Raw genomic sequence first — 17311 nt, forward strand, 5'->3', positions numbered from 1 at the left:
TTTTTTTTAATGTAGTGGGAATCCCTGATTTTAAAACACAGAGGTGCAAGAGGCACTGCTGTGATGGCTGCTGTGTTGACTCAGTGGTTACCAGACTCATCACAAGCAGAGGGTGCAGGTTGGCCTAAGTGCCTTTCCTGCCTTCCCCCATCCATGCAGCAACTCCTGTAACCAGTGGGCAACTGGGCTAGTGGAACCCCTCCTTTGGATGGTGTAAGGAGAGAGAGATGAGGCCAAGTGCTTCATACAGAGACAGACAGAAAAAGAGAGCGATGGTGCTATGAGTGAGCAGGACATCCGTGGAGCAGAGGAAATCCTAGTTATAGTCGGCAAGTCAAGGATAATTTTAATCTGTTGCTTGTTGGATGTAAAGATTCTGGTAGGTACTGAGGTAGGGTTTAATATCTGATAATAAAACTTTTTTAAAAATTAAAGAAATAGGGAAGTACTATTCAGAATAACACTTGATGGGAAAAAAAAACAACTTTTCTAGTTGTGTTGAAGAAGAAATAAGAATTCACAATCTATTTCCCAGTCTGAAAGGGGGTGAGAACAAAGAACATTTGTGGTTTTGCTTTTGTGTTTTGTGAACTTGTGTTGCTTTCTGTGGAGTTTCCTTTTTTGTTGTTGTTTTTGTTGGGGTTTTTTAAACAAAGGCACTGGCTGGAAATGTATGCTAAGCTGTATTTTCTGGTTTTCAGTTTTAGGTAGTGTATGTCACCTTTTACACTTTCTTCCTTTTAAATTTCCTTGGTTGGAGTCATCTGCAGTTCCAGTGCGTGACCCTGTCCCTGGCAAAGTCAGAGGCTTGTCATCAGCTGCAGCTGGGACAAGCAGGCCCTTAGTGCTATCATCAGTTAATATTTAACCTTCCTGTGAACTCTGGCTTGGTTTTACAGTCCCAGCCTACTGGGAGTGCCTGCTCAGGAAAGAAGTTCAGTACAAAAATACTGCTGAAAGTCTCCATCAGCCAGAGGGTCTCACACAGCTTCCAGGGATATTCCTGACAGACCCAGGGCTAGTGCAGGCCTTCCAAGTGTGTAAATGTTTCAAAGTGGGTCATACTGTGAGCCCTCTGCGCTGGAGAGGGAAGATTTTAAAATGTGTGATGTTTGATAAGGCTGTGTTATACCTAAGACTGCTTTTGACAGTGAGAACAGGCTGATGCAGATGAGTTGGAGCTGGATATAGCAGTAAGTGAGAAGCCATAGGTGAAAGATGAGGATGACAAGGTGCAGGCAGTCCACTTTCCTTCCTACACCAGGATTTAGTACATCCACCAACAACAGGATAGACTACACAGGTAAGAAGTTATCTTGTATATCTGCTGTGTGGGTCACTAAAACTTCCCATTTCCCACACTGAGGTGGAGAAGCTCAAGGCTTTTCATATTAACCATCCCTCAACTGCCCTTCAGACATGAACCATGGAGCACCACAGCAGTAACCTGGAGCTGTGAGCAACTGCAAAGCTCCTGTGCTCCTTCCATCCCTGTCAGCACCAAGCCATCATCACACAGGGAGGATGAAGATGTTTAGAGATTTATTTTAAGCCATCTTTTTGCAGTTTGTTGAGGGTTTTTTGTTGAGGAGTGGGGATGAAGGCCAGATGCAAATCGACCCAACTTTTTATTAGGGTAAAATAGCTGTGTTTAGATGGGGTTTAATGGCAGCAGAAAGGGACATGTGCTACCACGAACCTTATGACACTTGTAGCATGCTGCAGATGCACAAGGCATGTGGCAGAGGCATGCAGAAAGATTATTATAATACAAGCCATGTTGTCTGTTGCTGGTCCCCTTGCACTGCTGCATTATCTTGATGCCTCATTAGGTGCAGAATAGCCCTGATTACTGAACTCTGCTTGTTTGTAGAGTGACAAGTCAGGCTAATTAGCTGTGTGGGTGGAGTATTGGTTTCAGGCTCATCAGGAGGGCATCCTCATCCTCTCCTCAATTATATGCATCCAGCAGCAGGGTTAGGCACACAGAAGTTTGCTTGTGGGTGCTTCTTCCCTTGAGCTTATGGACAGAAAATCCAGGCTAAATGGGGCACTGAGAGAATCTTTTTTTAGCCTCTCACACTGGGACTGTGAATTGCAGCAGCGCAACTGGCACTTTTGCAGGGCGTGAGGAATGCTTCTTTCTCACCCTGAGGGATATGTGATGAGAGTGGGTGTGCAGTGATGATCGAGTCACCGAGTTAAGCAGCAGGCGTGTGTGACTGATTTACAAATACCAGTGTTCTTTATTTACACAGACATGTAAACAACAGAAGGTAAACAACACTGCCCAGCTCGGTCTAACAAACAGGCTGCTGCTGTTTCACTTCAGGACCTGAGGTGTTTTAGACATTTCACAGAAACTGTATTGACAGCAAACACAGGAAGGCTTCAAGGTTACCATGACTCTTTCATCTTTTGCACCAGAATCACATGCAGGGTGCAGCAGTGTGAGGGAACAGCACGGCCGAGGCCACAACAGAAGTGTGTGCAAAGAAACCTCTTAGAGCTTGTCTTAAGGTTGGATATGTCTGGAGTCAGCAGTATCTGTGAGTGGTACTGCTGCAACAAGCCTGTGCTCTTGACAGCACTTTCCACCCAAGGATCTGAAAGCCCTTTGGGAGCAGACCACAAATATTTGTTGCATCCTTTATAAATTATCCCGTTTACAGCCTGCAGACAGTGACTTTCCCAGAGCTCAGGTTTTACTGGTCTCGTTTCCCAACCTTGTTCTTTAAACATAGCACCATTTTTCCTTCCCAGAAATACAGCACTTCTGCCATTTTAGGGCAAGCTTTCGATTTCAAACTAAGGCTCCAAGCACTGCAGGTATAGAAGGGATGGTCCCAGTCATTACCAGGAGCTGTTTTCACTTCAATGATGCTCCTGCTAAAAGAGGAGCCAACTACTGTGCAATACATTGCACCCAGCCCTACAATTTTTCAGGCTGATCTGAAATCAGAATTAAGGGTGACATCAGCTGCAGAACTATTTGAAAAGAACTGTGCTGATCTGCTGTCTTGCAAATTTAACTGCAACAGTAAACCATACGCACACACTGTATTTTACTTAGTCAAAATATTTCAAATAATGTTTGCAAGACAAATATTTGCTAGTGGAGCAATCAAGAGTTCAGGAAGTTTGCTGCTTTGTGCCAAGGAACAAATTTCCTTACAGTTTAGCAGCAAAAGCATCAGCTAGGGCTTGAACAGGATTTAATTCTCAGCTGTAAATTCACATCTTTGGTCCATACACACACACTTCCTGAAAAAAAACAGATGGACATGTGTTGGGCTTGTTGCTTGGATTTTTTTTCTGTTGCCAATTGATCACCATGACTTGAACCCAAAGCTCGTTTCAGCCTTCCTACCAGTTTCTAGCACGAATAGCAAGTTAAGGCAGGCTCAGCTCATACGCTAGATCAAATTCAACTTTGTAAGAATTGCTGCTTAAAAAACAGCCAGGAAGGTGGGTTTGAACACAATATTTAGCTGCGCAGATGCCTTCTCTTGTGGATGTTATGCTTCAAGTAGTTTTACTTCTATGCTTCCAGCAAGAACTTCACTGATGCCCTGTCTTCAGTTATCATAGGAAAGGAGATGAATCACCACAACCGTAAGATACAACATCTACAGCTGCCAGTACAACAGCAGGTAAATAAACACAGAGGATGAGGCCTTGCCTTTTTTTTTTCTTAAATAGGCATTTCTGCAACCCTTTCAATCCCCCAGGTGATAACAAAACTTAAGAAATTCTCCTTAAATAAAAGCTATGTACAAATTGCACACATTGCAAACGGAGCACTGAGATCAGTTACAGAAAATAAGATGTACAGTCTTCACTGATAACATCTCTCTTGCTATAAACAGTGATAAACAGCATATGCTTTCTTCAGATGTCAGAACCCAGCAAGACTGCAATATTATGTACACAGGGTTTGTTTGCCTTCTGCCTCCTGCAGCAGAGTCCCTCCAAACTCTGTTTTCACTTCAGAAAGCTGTGCAGCGACGTTCCTGCGCACCACGTCTCTCCTCCTCAGCAGATCACAAGAGGGCTGTCATTGCTGTCTGACTTATTGGTTTTAGGCAGTCTCTGGGTGTTGAGTAGCCCTCGCTCCCAAGGGCGTTGGGCTGAGGTTTCTGGTAGTCCGTGCTGTAGCTCACGGAGGTCAGAACACCATTAGCTTTGGGTTTGTCGTAATTTATGACACTCTGGGGAGTCTGATAGTCTCCATTCCTGGTATCGGTCTTACACGAGCTGGAGAAGCTGGCTCCAGAAAGGGAGTGTTTCTGGGAGGAGATGACAGGTACGTTGTAGCCGTTTTCAGAAGGGAAATTATTTTCTCTTGCTACGTGCCTCTCTATGATGGGGGTGGCATATTCAGGCTCTTGGCTGGTCAGGGGCAGAGCATATTCGTGCCGGTTACCTCTGTGTGGGCAGTGATAGTGATTTTCAAACTCTGAACTCCCCCTTCTTCCATCATCTTTGGTGTCCATGGGTCTAAAAGTAGATCCTTTTCGCGTGACCGTCCCCGTCCCGATCATGAGAGGCTGCTGATAATCTAAAAGGAAGCATGAACTGCTCAACAAGGCAAAGGTGGATTATTGTATGTGTTCAATACTTAGGCATCGATAAGTATTTTATGTTGCAAAATGTCTTGGTTACTGTACCAAACACGCAGTTATCAGGGATGCGAGAAAACCTTGCCCCAGTGCTAGCCCTGTAACCTCCTTCAGTGAGGAAGCACTGCAGAGCATGGCAGCAGCTCTTGCATGGAGGACCTCTAATCAGCACCCCCTCTGATCAGACCTTGCTATCCTCTCCCTCCCTTTCCCCACCTATCAACCCCAATAAATCAACATCATTTCCGGAGTATACCCAAAAGCCCTAAAAAAAGAGACATCAAAAAAATATTAACAATGGGCTGGACAAAGGATGTTGCCTGATGATACACAAACAAGAAGCTCTCTAAAATCAGAGTCCCACTTGTGAAATAATTAAAGTGCCCAGAGGATTTTTAACGAGCCCAACCAAGTGCTGCTTTATTTAAAAGGCATCTTGCAGTAACTGACTGACAGGAAGGATGAAGTTAAGCAGAACAGCAGCCAAGAGAGTCAAAGGAAGTGTGAAATGTGCTAAGCCAGCTCAGCACTGCTGTGGGTGCACGAGGGGGGACAAGCTGTGGGAGGAGAAATGGGACCAGTGCTGCCAGAGGAAGTGGGTGGTCATCCTGGTCAAGGGGTAGCAGCTGGGGATGGGCAAACAGCCTGAGCAGGAGCAAGATGGAGGAAATGCAACCTCTACAAGGCAGGCTGCCCTGGGAGAAAGAGATCTGGACTAACAATATTTTTAAAAAATCCAGCAAAACTATTATGAGAAAATTCAGGGTTCTAACTTTCTCACTTTGGTGCAAGTGACAATCTCTTACAGAAACATACGGTGGCCTGAACAGCTCTAGCAAATGACACTGCTAAAGCATCGTGTTTTGATGCAGGCGTGAAGAAGTTAGCTCAGTTTGTGTTCTGGCATCATGGCTCATTTGACATGAGCGACAAATTCCATCCCATATGTCCTGTGAATCTTTTTGGCAGTTCCTGGCTGCTTCCCAAACTTCAGCATGTAGGGTTGAAGGCGTTATGATACTTCACTAAGTAAGTGGTGCAGCTCTTCCCAGCATCACTGCTACCATCCCCAGCGATCTCCCTCACTCAGGATTAAGCATCTCGACTCTCTCCCAGCTGCCCTTGAGAACCAGCAGGGAACCAGGGATTTGAAGAGGTTTGAGGGGGTGTGGATTTTTGTGTAACCTCTATGCACACCCTCTGCAATTAAATTATAAAATGCCATGTCTCTGGGCTGCGTTTACATTTTTATTTCATGTTTCTTATTTTTAAGGCAACTGTAGCTGAAATGCTAAGGCTGGGGGGTGCCAGTGCAGACTGAGAGGGAAGATTCCATCTCTCTGTGGTGGGAGAGGTGGATGGAAGGAGCAGAGGCTCTCAAGATGTGGTTGGGAGAGCCAGATAACCATGATTTGTGAGCAACTGTAATGCACTCCCTTTCTTTTATATTTATATTGAAAGTTTCTGGAAGGACTGAAACCATCTTACAAAGATATCCAGGGTAGCACCATATGGAATTACAGTAACCATTCATTTGTTTTTTAAATGTATTTCTGTGCCAAACTCGCTGGGAAAATTCTATGGAATTTTTAAGTTCAAGAAGCTGGAAACAGCAAATTAATCTTTCTGGAAGACTGCTGATCACTGATCCCATTAAATGGCTGGTCTCACTAGCCTTTCCAGACAGACTAAACTAGGCAAGGATAAGATGGGCTAAGAGGATGAATTAAAAAAACATCCCTTTGGGATGCAAATAGTACTGATGCGGGGATTTGCTCTATCCAAACAGTGACCTGGAGCCAAGGTAGCACAGGAGAGAAGCACTGTGGTTGTTTTAATCTTCTCTCTCATCTACTTGCTTCCAGTTCAGGGGGCCTTGTCTCCAAAACAGTTCAGACACCTGGAAAGCTACAAAGGGATGTCAGCACAACTCCCAGTTGGGCATGAAATCCCACTGCAAACCAACTAAGCATTTTTTCTGTTTGCTCAGGAAGAAACACCATTATCTTTTGTTCCATGTCCAGAGACATTTATGTTTGAATTGAAACACAAAAATTAGTAAAGCCCAACTATCTGAGGCACATTCTTGCACTGCATCCAGGCCTGCCCGCCTGCCTTCTGTGGTTACCTTCAGCTATAACTATTTCAGAGTCAGGAAATCAGGAAAAAAAAAAAAAAAGTGGCTTTTTCCCACTGCTATATTTAGCTGCTTCATGATACATCTGGGATGCAAGCAGTTAAATCTGTTCCTTGGCCTCAGCTTTTGTGAGAGCTGGAGCATGTCACATTGCTGGTACATCCCTATCTCTGTCACCTGCTCTGCATGCAGAGCAAAATGAAAGCATCTCAGGGGGAGCAATTGTTACCTGCCATGTCACTGGTGACCAGATCCAGCTTTTGTGGTGTCTCCTTCTCATTACTGTAGGTGATGGTAAATTCAGTTGACTGGTGTCTTGTGAAAGGCTGCTTGATTTGCTTCCAACAACCTAGGATAAAGAAATGACAACAGAAACCTTATCAGCAACTTAAATGCTTACAGTCAGAAGATTTATCAGAAAGTTTAATTTTTAGTGTACTCTGTAACAAAGTAGTTAAAAAGAAAACTAAGATGGGATGTTTGTAAAAAAAGCCCACTAAATTTGGAGGGTGAAAGGGAAAAAGTGAATCATCAACTGGGATTTCCAAGTGAAAACAAAACTTTAGAGAGGATTTTCTTGGCAAGAAAGGCTCAAATTCTGAAATTATCTGCACTGATGCCTTAACAAAGTATAGCAGTAAAATACCATCTGCATGTTTTGTCATTGCTTGTGTGGAAAAAATAATGCTTAAAATTTCCTTTTTTTGGTAGGCTAGTATGGCTTCTGTTTCCGTAATATCTGAGCACTTGTATTCATCAGTTAATTTGTTCTCATAACACCCTTGTGAAATAGAAAAAAATCCACAGTGTCAGGCACTTGCCTAGAGCCTGCAAACAGAGTCTGGGGAAAGGTGGATTCAGCTCCCATCTTCCTAAGTCCCAGTCTTGGTTCACAAGGGCTTAGGAGCTTGATTTATGAAGCACACACACAACAAATGAACTGACTGGGTAAGAGGCTATCTTCAGTTCCTTGGGATTTGTCCTCATTAGCAAGTGAGAAAGGATTATGATGTGACCTTGAAAAATCACATTAGCAAATATGATGTTAAGTACAAATTAATTTTTTAATGAGGGCAAGCTGCAGTGGGTAACAGCATTCCTTTCACTGACATCAGCACCTGCTTGAGGGCTGAAATTTTGGAGCTGAGCTATTGCAAGGCACTTGTCAAGAGACAAGTGTCTTGCTGAGTGGTTTCTTTCTTAAGGCAAGCTGAGATTCAGAAGGATATTCCTTAATAAAGTTGGCTGGCCAGGAAAAACAGCTAAGCCCTCTTTCCAAGCTGATGGGAAGCCCCACTCTAGAAAGCATTATTGAGCAAGACAAAGAATATACTTCACAGGGTTTTGCAGGCATCTCCTAAAGCAAGAGCCCTCAAGCCAACCCCCTATTCAGATTTTACACATGAAGTACAATTCAGTATTGTGAGACTTTATAAATACAGTCCCAATCAGGGAGGGCAGTGAGATGGAAATATTAAAGCCATAAAAAATTATTAGCCTTTGCTCTCTTGCAGAAAGGCAATCCTCTCTACTGTGGGGAAAATAAAAGGAAAGCAGCAATATTCTGTAAAATAGGTATTTTGGAGGAGTGAAGGAAAGGAAGGGCACCTGGGAGCACTCTCACATGCTAATTTATGCGCTTTGTATAATAGATCTTTGCTAATTGCCTTTCTGTCATAGAAACCAAATTATATTGTTTCTGAGGGCACTGTGCAAGGATGACACAAGTGGGACTATCTTTCACTTTTTCCCTTGTATGAAGAGGTGAATTTGAATGAGGAAACGTGGATTCTATTTCATAAGCACTTAAGTGGTTTCTTTGCATAAACCACTTCCCACTGGCCCAATGGACAGGGCAAGGTGCCTGCTTCTCCACTAACCTGATTTCTGAGCACTTGATAATCCATAAGAAAGTCCTTTAGCTTCCCGCCTGCAAGGAGAGGAAAATATGCATAAACACCTGCACTCACAGCATTTCAGCTTCATGTCTTAGCTCCAGCAGAGGAAGCCTTCATGTTTAGTGGCTGAGGACAACATTTCACTTGGGGTTTCTGAAGGCCAGCATTTTCTAGAACATAAGGCATGCAACCCGGGGTTTCTACATTTCACTTTTCTGTATCTATGTGCAAAATATGAGTGCCAGTGTTCAAATTTCTTGTGTCTGGCTCTCATCAATTTGATGCATGTGTGCTCGTATGTGTCACTCCAGGTTATGTTTTGGGTCTGCTCTTCTGAATCCTTTGGCCAGTGTATACATTTACTGGGAATCCAGGGTGAGGCTGGGTACTCCTAGTGATGAGGCAACATCACCAGAGCATCTTTTACACTTCCAAATCCTCATCTCCTGATGGAAGCACTTCCCTGCTCTATGTGCAAGGGCAGGCTCATGAGAATGGTTGTCTACCAGGAACCACAGGTAGCATTGGTTCTTCTTTCAATCCTTTATGAAACAAAGCAGCTGTTTTAGCTGCTTCCCAGTGTACACTTCCAATTCCTTACAGCTAGGCTCTGCTTTCAGCCCACCAGTTTAAGTGCTCTAACTTAAGGGATTCAGAAGCAGAAACACAACAGGATGGAATGGAAAGAAAATGCTCCAGATAGATAGCTCAAATCCTCCCTTTTTTATTTGGCTTTGAGGGGGCAACTATTCCTTCTTTGATTGTTTTACACCTTAGTATTTGTGGGTATATATGGGCTGAAGAGAAGAGCTGGTTATATTGGACTGTCAATTGGGGTGTGCAGCTCCTTCACCTTTGTTTTTTGTCCTGCTAGGGGAGACATGCAATGAGAAATACAATTTACAGGACACAAGTTCTACGTAAAAGGAAGATTGCCAAGCTGTATCAATTTCCAGCTCCCTGGTAAAGAGGGTATGTAGCTGGATGTGCTAGCTAAGTAGCCACAAATGGCACCTGTGACAAAAAAACAGGATCTTACTTTCTTAGGGCAGCACAGATACAAATTCCAGAGAACAGGAACAGACACAGCACAACGAGGGCAGGGACAATTATAGCTGTAAGCTTTAAGCCTGCATGAGGTAAAAAAAAAAAAGGAGAGAAGTTAAAAGTTAAAAATTACTCTGAGGCTGATAATTTTTACTAGAGAGAATACAGCAAAAGGTACTAAAACTTGCAAGCGAGCATGAAAATGTCAAACTGTTAAACTGCAAGCCCTGTCCTCAGATGTACTTAGTTGCCATATAGCTATGTGTAACAGTGTTGAGATGAGAGAGTTAAATATACTTCCTCAAGGCTGATACTTGGCTTAATATCTATATGCATCCTTACAAAGAGCAGTTCCTATTTCACACTAGGTAACTTTTTAAAGCCACTTACAGCAGAGTTGTTTTCAGTTGCTCATAAAACTGCCAAATGAGGCTGCAATTTTACATGCTGAGTATCTGGCTTATGCTGAACATTTCAGTCAAAATAGTTCAAAGATTACCAGGAGTGGAGCTAAGGAAAAACCTGTTTAGTGCCTGTTAAATTCTAATGCGACTGGCTTTAGAGCAGGGATTTGGAAATTAGCAGTGAGGTGGCTCTTGTGTTAAGAGTGCACCTTTTGCTGCTCCTACAGACACTTGCCAGGCTGCTAGAATAAGGTCTGTGTCCCCAAGGTATTTACAATTTAGCAGATGAAACCTTAGCAGATTTGATTTTCAGTGAATATGAACACAAATCACCCATACCGCTGCACAGATGAACTGAGCTTGCTCTTGGCAAGAGCAATGCTGTTACAGAAGAGCTTTTTTTTCTTATGGTGATTGCTTCTTACAATCAGTTTTTTTACAGAGGCATTCCTACAGCTATCAGCTACTTAAAGGGTAGTAGTGTTTGGTGTGACTCCAGTAATTCCTGCCTTGCTACAGGTCGACCAAACAGTCTGTATAAGCAACAAATGTTTGCTTGCTTTTTAAAATCTAAGAAATTAGCTCCACAATGTTAAAGGAGAAAGATTGCATATTCAGGGAGAAGTATGAGAATTAAGGTTTTCTGAGCCCCTGTGAATAAAGGCATTATGAAGAAGTGTTTAAGTACCAGCCATGCACTACCGTATGCTGCTTATAGCTGGGGACCCTCTCTGGGAGGAGTTGTGATTGTGTAGAGAGAGGGTGATGTTTCTGTGAGACCATTGCTTCATGTATTACAAAAAATTATAAAATATAGGAAGAGAGTGAGGAAGAGCTCCTCAAAAAAAAAAATGCTGATGTACTCAGTATGGTCCCATGAGCCACATACCAAACATGGCAAATAAAACAGTATGACAGAGAAACCAAAGCTTGATGTTTCACACATCCAGGAAAGTTAAGGCCTTCCATCTCTTTCTGTGCCTAAGGACAAAAAGAAGATATGCTTCCCCTTCCCTCTGTCCTTAACTTTTAATAAAGTCTGAATGGAAAATAAAAGCTTTGATTTGTGAGAAAATCTTTGAAGTTTGAAAGAAAGTTTGCCAGGCTGGACTGAAGAGATGATTTCTAGAGAAAACACCACACTAGAAAGTGTTACCCAAGTTAGTTTCTTCTGATGGGATGGGCTCTGTAACAGTCCTGTCTTCTTTTCCAAGGGAGGTTTCTGTGCTCTGGCTTGGTTTCTGCCACATTGAATGTGTAAACGAGCTATTAGCTGCAAAAAGAGAAGGGGCCATCAGTGGCACTGTGGAAGCACAGGGGTCTTTGTAGGCACCATGCCTAGGGAGCACTGCTTACCCCATACCTTGCATGATTCGACAGCCCATGAGCTCAAGCTTCAGTGCTATTCTTTGGTTCCAAGTTTGAGGGATAATTCTCACGTAACGGGCCACTATGGGAGGGATGAAGTTATTGCGTACTATGTCACCAGAGTTGGAGTTGCCTTGAAATACCTGGAACGAAAGGTAAGCATATTGTTTCCTCTGGTTTTAAAGTCTTTCTTCAGAGTGCTGATATCCAACTTCCAAGTTTTTCATGATCCTCAAAACTAACAGATTGATAATCTGGGATGCAGCCACAAGATTTTTGGAATTGAGAGTTCTGGAAAGAAATAATCTTTTGAGTTCTGACAGATGATCACATTTTTCTGTTAGCTCAGAGAAGAAAGATTATCAGTCTCTTTCAGTTCTGTGTAATTTCTAGTTAATGTATGCTGCTATAATGCTATTGGGTTTTGATTTAGTAGAACTGCAGCAACCTTACTGGGGCAGCAGGGGATAAAAATGTAAAAAGAAAAATGAAAATATAGAAAAGTGGAAAAATGAAAAGTGAAGTATTTCAAGACATTTTAGTGAACTGGTCAGTTTTCTGTATCAAGCTTGAAGAGTGGCTATCAGTTGTGTCTCCTTTCACCTTATACTCCCCTTAATACTCATAAAGTATCTCCCAGAATCAGCTCATTCCATGTGCAACCAGTAGTCCTTACAAGATTAGTTCTTGAAGAGGCTTGAGCATGATCTAGAATAACTTAAAAGCCTCGTGAGACAGGGAAATGAGCTCAGCACACCTTAGATAAAATACCAAGCAACATAGGGTTCTGATGGGACAGGTCTTATTGTGCACCTTAGCTGAGACTAAGATCATATTTAATACTTTCATAAGATTAATTGTGTATAACAGATCAATAGGGAAAACTGCAAACCTGCAGATTTTAAATAGGTAGCCTTCACAGTTCAGCCACTACTAGGTAGATTTGTCACTTTGTGGGCCAACAACCCCTCAGTTTAACATCTAGAAATACTAAACCTGTTCACTTTGCACAGTGAATTCTTTGTCATGCAAGCAAAGAAAATCAGAGACATCAGGAAATTTCTCTACAGCTCTACCATGTTTTTTAAAACTGCCATCAAGACCGAGGAGCAGGTAGAAACGTATCCTGAGGCAAGCTGACCTCCCTCTAAAATGATGAATCAAGATCTGGCTTTGAATGCTGTGGGGGCAGAGAGGTTTGGGGTTTTTTTGTTGTTTGAAATGAAACGTGAGATTTTCAGAGGAAAATGTTATCAGAACAACCTGTGCAGCACATCCTTTGTCTACAAGAACTAGTTGCTTTACTTTCATCTCCTCATTGTTGAAGTTGCTCAGAGTTTGTAAGAGTAGTTGTGTGGACAGGTATTTTGGTGTAAGAGCATTTATTTTACGTTCAGTTAGATCAGTTCCTAACAGACATAGGCTGTGCCTATGGATGTGTGTGGGAAGGGTTCTGCCAGCATGGGGTGGGCAGTGGTGCAGTCTCTGGGTGTCCTGAGGCACAGTCCCACCAGCAGAGCTGTGCTTTCACCTGAGTCAGTTGGTTTTGATTGTGAAGGGGTGGGTTGACCGCCCTGGTGCATCTGAAGCTAAATCTCAGCTTTGCTGGTGTTGTACCAACCAATGCTTCTGAACTGGCACAGTCTTCCTAGCACAGAAAACCCAAGCTGAAGCCCTGCCCAAATAGCTTCAATTACTCCATGTTTTTTTTTAAAAGAAGGATGCACACATACACTTGCCTCCCTGTATGTGTCTGACAGCTTCAGCAAGCCCTGGATAACTTCCTGGTTATTTGCCATCTACACCATGGCTATAAATGACACTGGTGAAGTCATCCTGAGTCTAGACAAGCCTGAACTCCAATCTTTCTTGACTGTGAAACCTGCTCTTCAAAGTCAAAGCAGCATATCCTTTATTTCTGTGTTTTCATATCTCTCCCAGTTTCCCTTACCTTTTCTTCGTTGCTCAGGATCCCTTTGTAAGTCCTCCATTTTGAGTTGTTATTTTTGTAGTTCATTGTAAATGTCTTTACATAAAAGTTGAAATTCAGCATCATGGAACCAGAACCAGTGGTTTTAATCCCTTTTAACAAAATGCAAAATACATTTTCGTTTGTTAGGTGTCTGTTTTAAAGGAGCATTTTTCAAATGCAAACACAGAAGCCAAAAGAAATCGGAGAACTTTGCCTTAAAAATCTTGATTTATTTTTCAAACTATGTTGCAACTGAGTTAAAAAGTTGAGTGAATAATGGGAATCAGTTTTAAATTGTTAATTTAGCTCAATGGAATTTTTAACAGAGACCAGATTAATGACTTCAGAAATGGTAATTGCTTTTTTATATCTTGGTCCATGTCAGCAGTCCTTACATCTTTAACAGCAACTGTAATTTACTTTTTACAAGTAAACCAGGAGTTGGAAATAGGATTTTCATAGAATCATTGCATTTTTTGTGTTGGGAGGGACCTTAAAAATCCTCTAGTTCCAACCTCCCTGCCATGGGTAGGCAGGGACACCTCCCTCAGGTTGCTTGAGGCCCCATCCAACCTGGCCTTCAACTCTTCCAGGGTGGGGGCAGCCACAGCTTCTCTGGGCAACTTTTTTCAGTATCTCACCACCCTCACAGTGAAGAATTTCTTCTCAATGTCTAGCTTAAATGTACTCTCTTCTGGTTTAAAACACTTACGCCTTGTCCTTTACCTACACATCCTTGTAAAAAGTCCCTCCCCAGCTTTCCTGTAGGCCCCTTCAGGTACTGGAATGTCATTTTAAGGTTTCTCCAGAGCCTTCTCTTCTCTCAGCTCCAACCCCAACTCTCCCAGCTTGTCTTTGTAGGAGAGGTGTTTTCTTTCACTTGGGCCATTATTTCAAAGGCCATGACTTTAGTGTTTCTTATTGACTCCAGAAGTGCATCATCAACAGATCCTAAGCAATTGTTTATCATCCATCCAGACCCTATTGGTCCCCATGTACGTATTTGGTTCTCAGCCTAACAACATGTTTACAGATCTGGCATGCACAACAGCAGAGTTCAATCCTACATCCCTGCAGGAAGACCAGCCTTGTAAATAGTCATGATTTTTAAAATAGAAAAAATAATATTCCACAATGCAGAGCATTTCATTCCATTCAATGGAAGAAATACTGAATTATTAGCTTTTCAGCTGCATTCAATTTCTTCTCCAGCTGAAACCGCAGCTTCTAATAACCAGGCAGTGACGTACCTGTTATTCTCTTCTTCTCTCCCAGGTCTATCTCCAACCATTCACGATTACTGCTGTGGTTAGAGGCCCAAGCCAATCCTGCAACTTGAAGCCAAGCCTTGTCAGGAGACCACTGGAAGAGTTGCCCAAATTCATTGGTTTCCTCCCAGTAGGAAGATGCAGTAACCTGGCTCTTGGAGAGGAATCCCTCGTCCAGACTGAGAGATTTGTTGCAGCCTAGCAGTCCCCAGACAGACAGAAGGAGTTATTTTGAATGTTCACAGCATATTTTTATATTAGACTAGCAACATACGAAGACCACCCACAACAGAAAATCAGATGTTGCATAATCTAGTGCTAGCCTGATGCTATCCATTAACTTGTGGTATTTGCCAGTCAGTTTGTGGTGGATGATCCAGTACCAGTGCTGTGATCCCTCTCTTTTACCAGTTTTACTCCTACATACGTGACACCTTCCCAATCCATCTGTTATTTTTGCCATTATTTTTTTTTCCAATCTCTGCAGTTTTCTCATTCCTGTGAAGACTTCTTACGTTTTTAAATTTTCCTTCTGAAACATATTTATGTTTTGAGATTGGCATTAACTAATCTTGCTGTACAAAACATTTTGCAGATGAAGGCACTACACCGAAAGGAGCACTTTACTGTAAATATTTCGTAACTCTCACCTGCAATTAGGATTAAGAGAGTTACTCATTAGAGCAGCTCCTTGATACTGCTGCCAAGAGCTGATATCATGAAGATAATAGCTGCAGGTAAGTATTGCAAACTCCACCAAAGAACCCACAAAACTTCTGCACTTCAAGGTTCTTCAGAGAAAACAGGCCAGTGGAATAAGGTTTCCATTAAGTTAAAAGTATTTCCCTGGCAGTTTCAAAGGCCCGTACTTGCTCTACAATTTTCATTGGAATAGTAAATGATTTTATCTCAGATGACTGAAATATAATTCAAATGAATGAGCACGAACTTTTCCCCCCTCTTTGCTATGTTTTATGCAAATGAGCAGCTTGACAGATTAAAGACGCTTTTGCATCTTGGAAAGTCATAAACAAAAACTCATTCTGTATCAGTGCAATGTAAATATATTTTCATTCCACTCTCTGTTTTCATTCTCTTCTTGTATAATGAAGATGGAATTTATAAATGTCTGAAGAAAAACTGCTTTCATTTTCTGTTGCCTAAAGTACATGAAAATGGGATTATCTGATTGCCATTTTTCATATGCTGGCATCAGAAATGTAACAGCAGAATACTATTTCTGTTTCTCGTCTGTGTGCATATGACCTGTTCTTATTCTGTGTCTTTTTTCTAGTTCATTTCACATCCCTTCAGATTTTTTTTTTTCAACTTGCCAATTTAAAAAAATACTGCCCAAAAATATCCTTCCTAGATACAACTTGATGTTCCCCCGAATACTTTTAAAACTTTTACAGAAAATACTTAAATTAAAAGGTAAAATTTGAATAGCTAAAAATAAAGCCATTATTCTTACCATTTGAAGTAAATATGAACCGCTTATCTGACAGCGAACCACTGTAAGAAAAGAAAAAGGTAATTCAGCCTTTAAGGAGGCAGTCACAGGAATGTTGAGGTTCAGTTTCAGAATCACTGTTTATCTCACACAATATCTCTGGCCAGAGAGCCAGGATAGCTTGATTTGCTGGTTGGAGCAGTAAGAGCACTTTTGTGCATCTCTCACCATGACTGAATCCAGATTGATTTTTTTGAGAAATCGTTGTGCTTTAAAGTCACTCTCCACCCCTTCAGCTTGTTACTCTTGCTGCATGCTTCTGCTTTTGCCCCCTGCACAGGCTGTGGGAAAGGCTTTTCCTTCTGCTCCTCAGAGCAGCAACATGAGAGCATATTAAAAAAGAGCCCACAATAGGAAAGCTCTCAAGACCTGGAGCTGCCTGTGGTGCATGGCTCCAGCAGTGGGACCAGGTTTCTCCTCACCTGCAATAGCTTATATTAGAGTAATTTCACTGAAATCGATGACTTCCTATTAGTCTAAAGTCCGTATCTAGTTTGAAGACAATCCAGTCTTAAGCACTGTGAAAGAATTACATTTGATGGTGTCTAAACCATGTCAGCTCTGAGCATTCCTGCTTGGGCTGCAGCTGTATTGCAGCCAGAATAACACTACTCCTTGTTTTAGTTGGGGTGAGAACCAGCTCTGTCATAACCAGGGCTAACAGTTCCCATCAGGAATGGTTATTTTTCCTCCATTAACAGGGCCACATCTGTGGCTCCCCTTCTCTTCCTCCTGTCATGGACTGCTTTGCTTCAGGAGAAAAGCCATTTTCTGGGCCATTCCACGCAATCATGCACAGTGCAGGACAAGATAAAAATCATGCTGTAAGGGAAAGCTGAGCTTTCTTTGGCCTCCCATGGAGCCACTTGCTGATTTGCAATAAGATGCCCCTGAGGGCTTTTTCCCAAAGTGATGACTGCCTAATGAAAATAAAAGCCTGGGTTTTAATGTGAAATTAGTTTGTCTTTCTCGCAAACCTGACCCCTTCCACGTCGCTCCAATTAGCTGCACGCCTCACTTGCCCCTTTTGAAAAGCCTTGGCCAGCGTGACTGAGCAGTAAAACAACTTCTGCACTTAAGCA

General features: G+C 42.2%; 1 protein-coding gene across 2 annotated transcripts in view; it reads right to left on the reverse strand.

Annotated features, from left to right (window-relative positions):
- Positions 1–2223: 2223 nt before the first annotated feature.
- DCBLD1 (discoidin, CUB and LCCL domain containing 1) overlaps positions 2224–17311 on the reverse strand; it is a 48793-nt gene continuing 33705 nt past the window's right edge. Inside the window, exons 7-16 of one of the 2 annotated variants that reach the window (XM_071741082.1) lie at positions 16191–16231; positions 14699–14914; positions 13428–13558; positions 11472–11619; positions 11265–11381; positions 9697–9787; positions 8640–8689; positions 6989–7108; positions 4427–4561; positions 2224–4289 (exon numbers count right to left, since the gene is read on the reverse strand). In XM_071741082.1, coding sequence (XP_071597183.1) covers positions 4249–4289; positions 4427–4561; positions 6989–7108; positions 8640–8689; positions 9697–9787; positions 11265–11381; positions 11472–11619; positions 13428–13558; positions 14699–14914; positions 16191–16231 — 1090 coding nt within the window. In that variant the 3' untranslated portion in view covers positions 2224–4248. Of the gene's footprint in view, positions 4562–6988; positions 7109–8639; positions 8690–9696; positions 9788–11264; positions 11382–11471; positions 11620–13427; positions 13559–14698; positions 14915–16190; positions 16232–17311 lie in introns of both variants that reach the window. The other variant, XM_071741083.1, reaches the window with a different exon arrangement.

The sequence above is a fragment of the Heliangelus exortis genome, chromosome 3 (genome assembly GCF_036169615.1).
Source record: "Heliangelus exortis chromosome 3, bHelExo1.hap1, whole genome shotgun sequence".
Taxonomy (NCBI): domain Eukaryota; kingdom Metazoa; phylum Chordata; class Aves; order Apodiformes; family Trochilidae; genus Heliangelus; species Heliangelus exortis.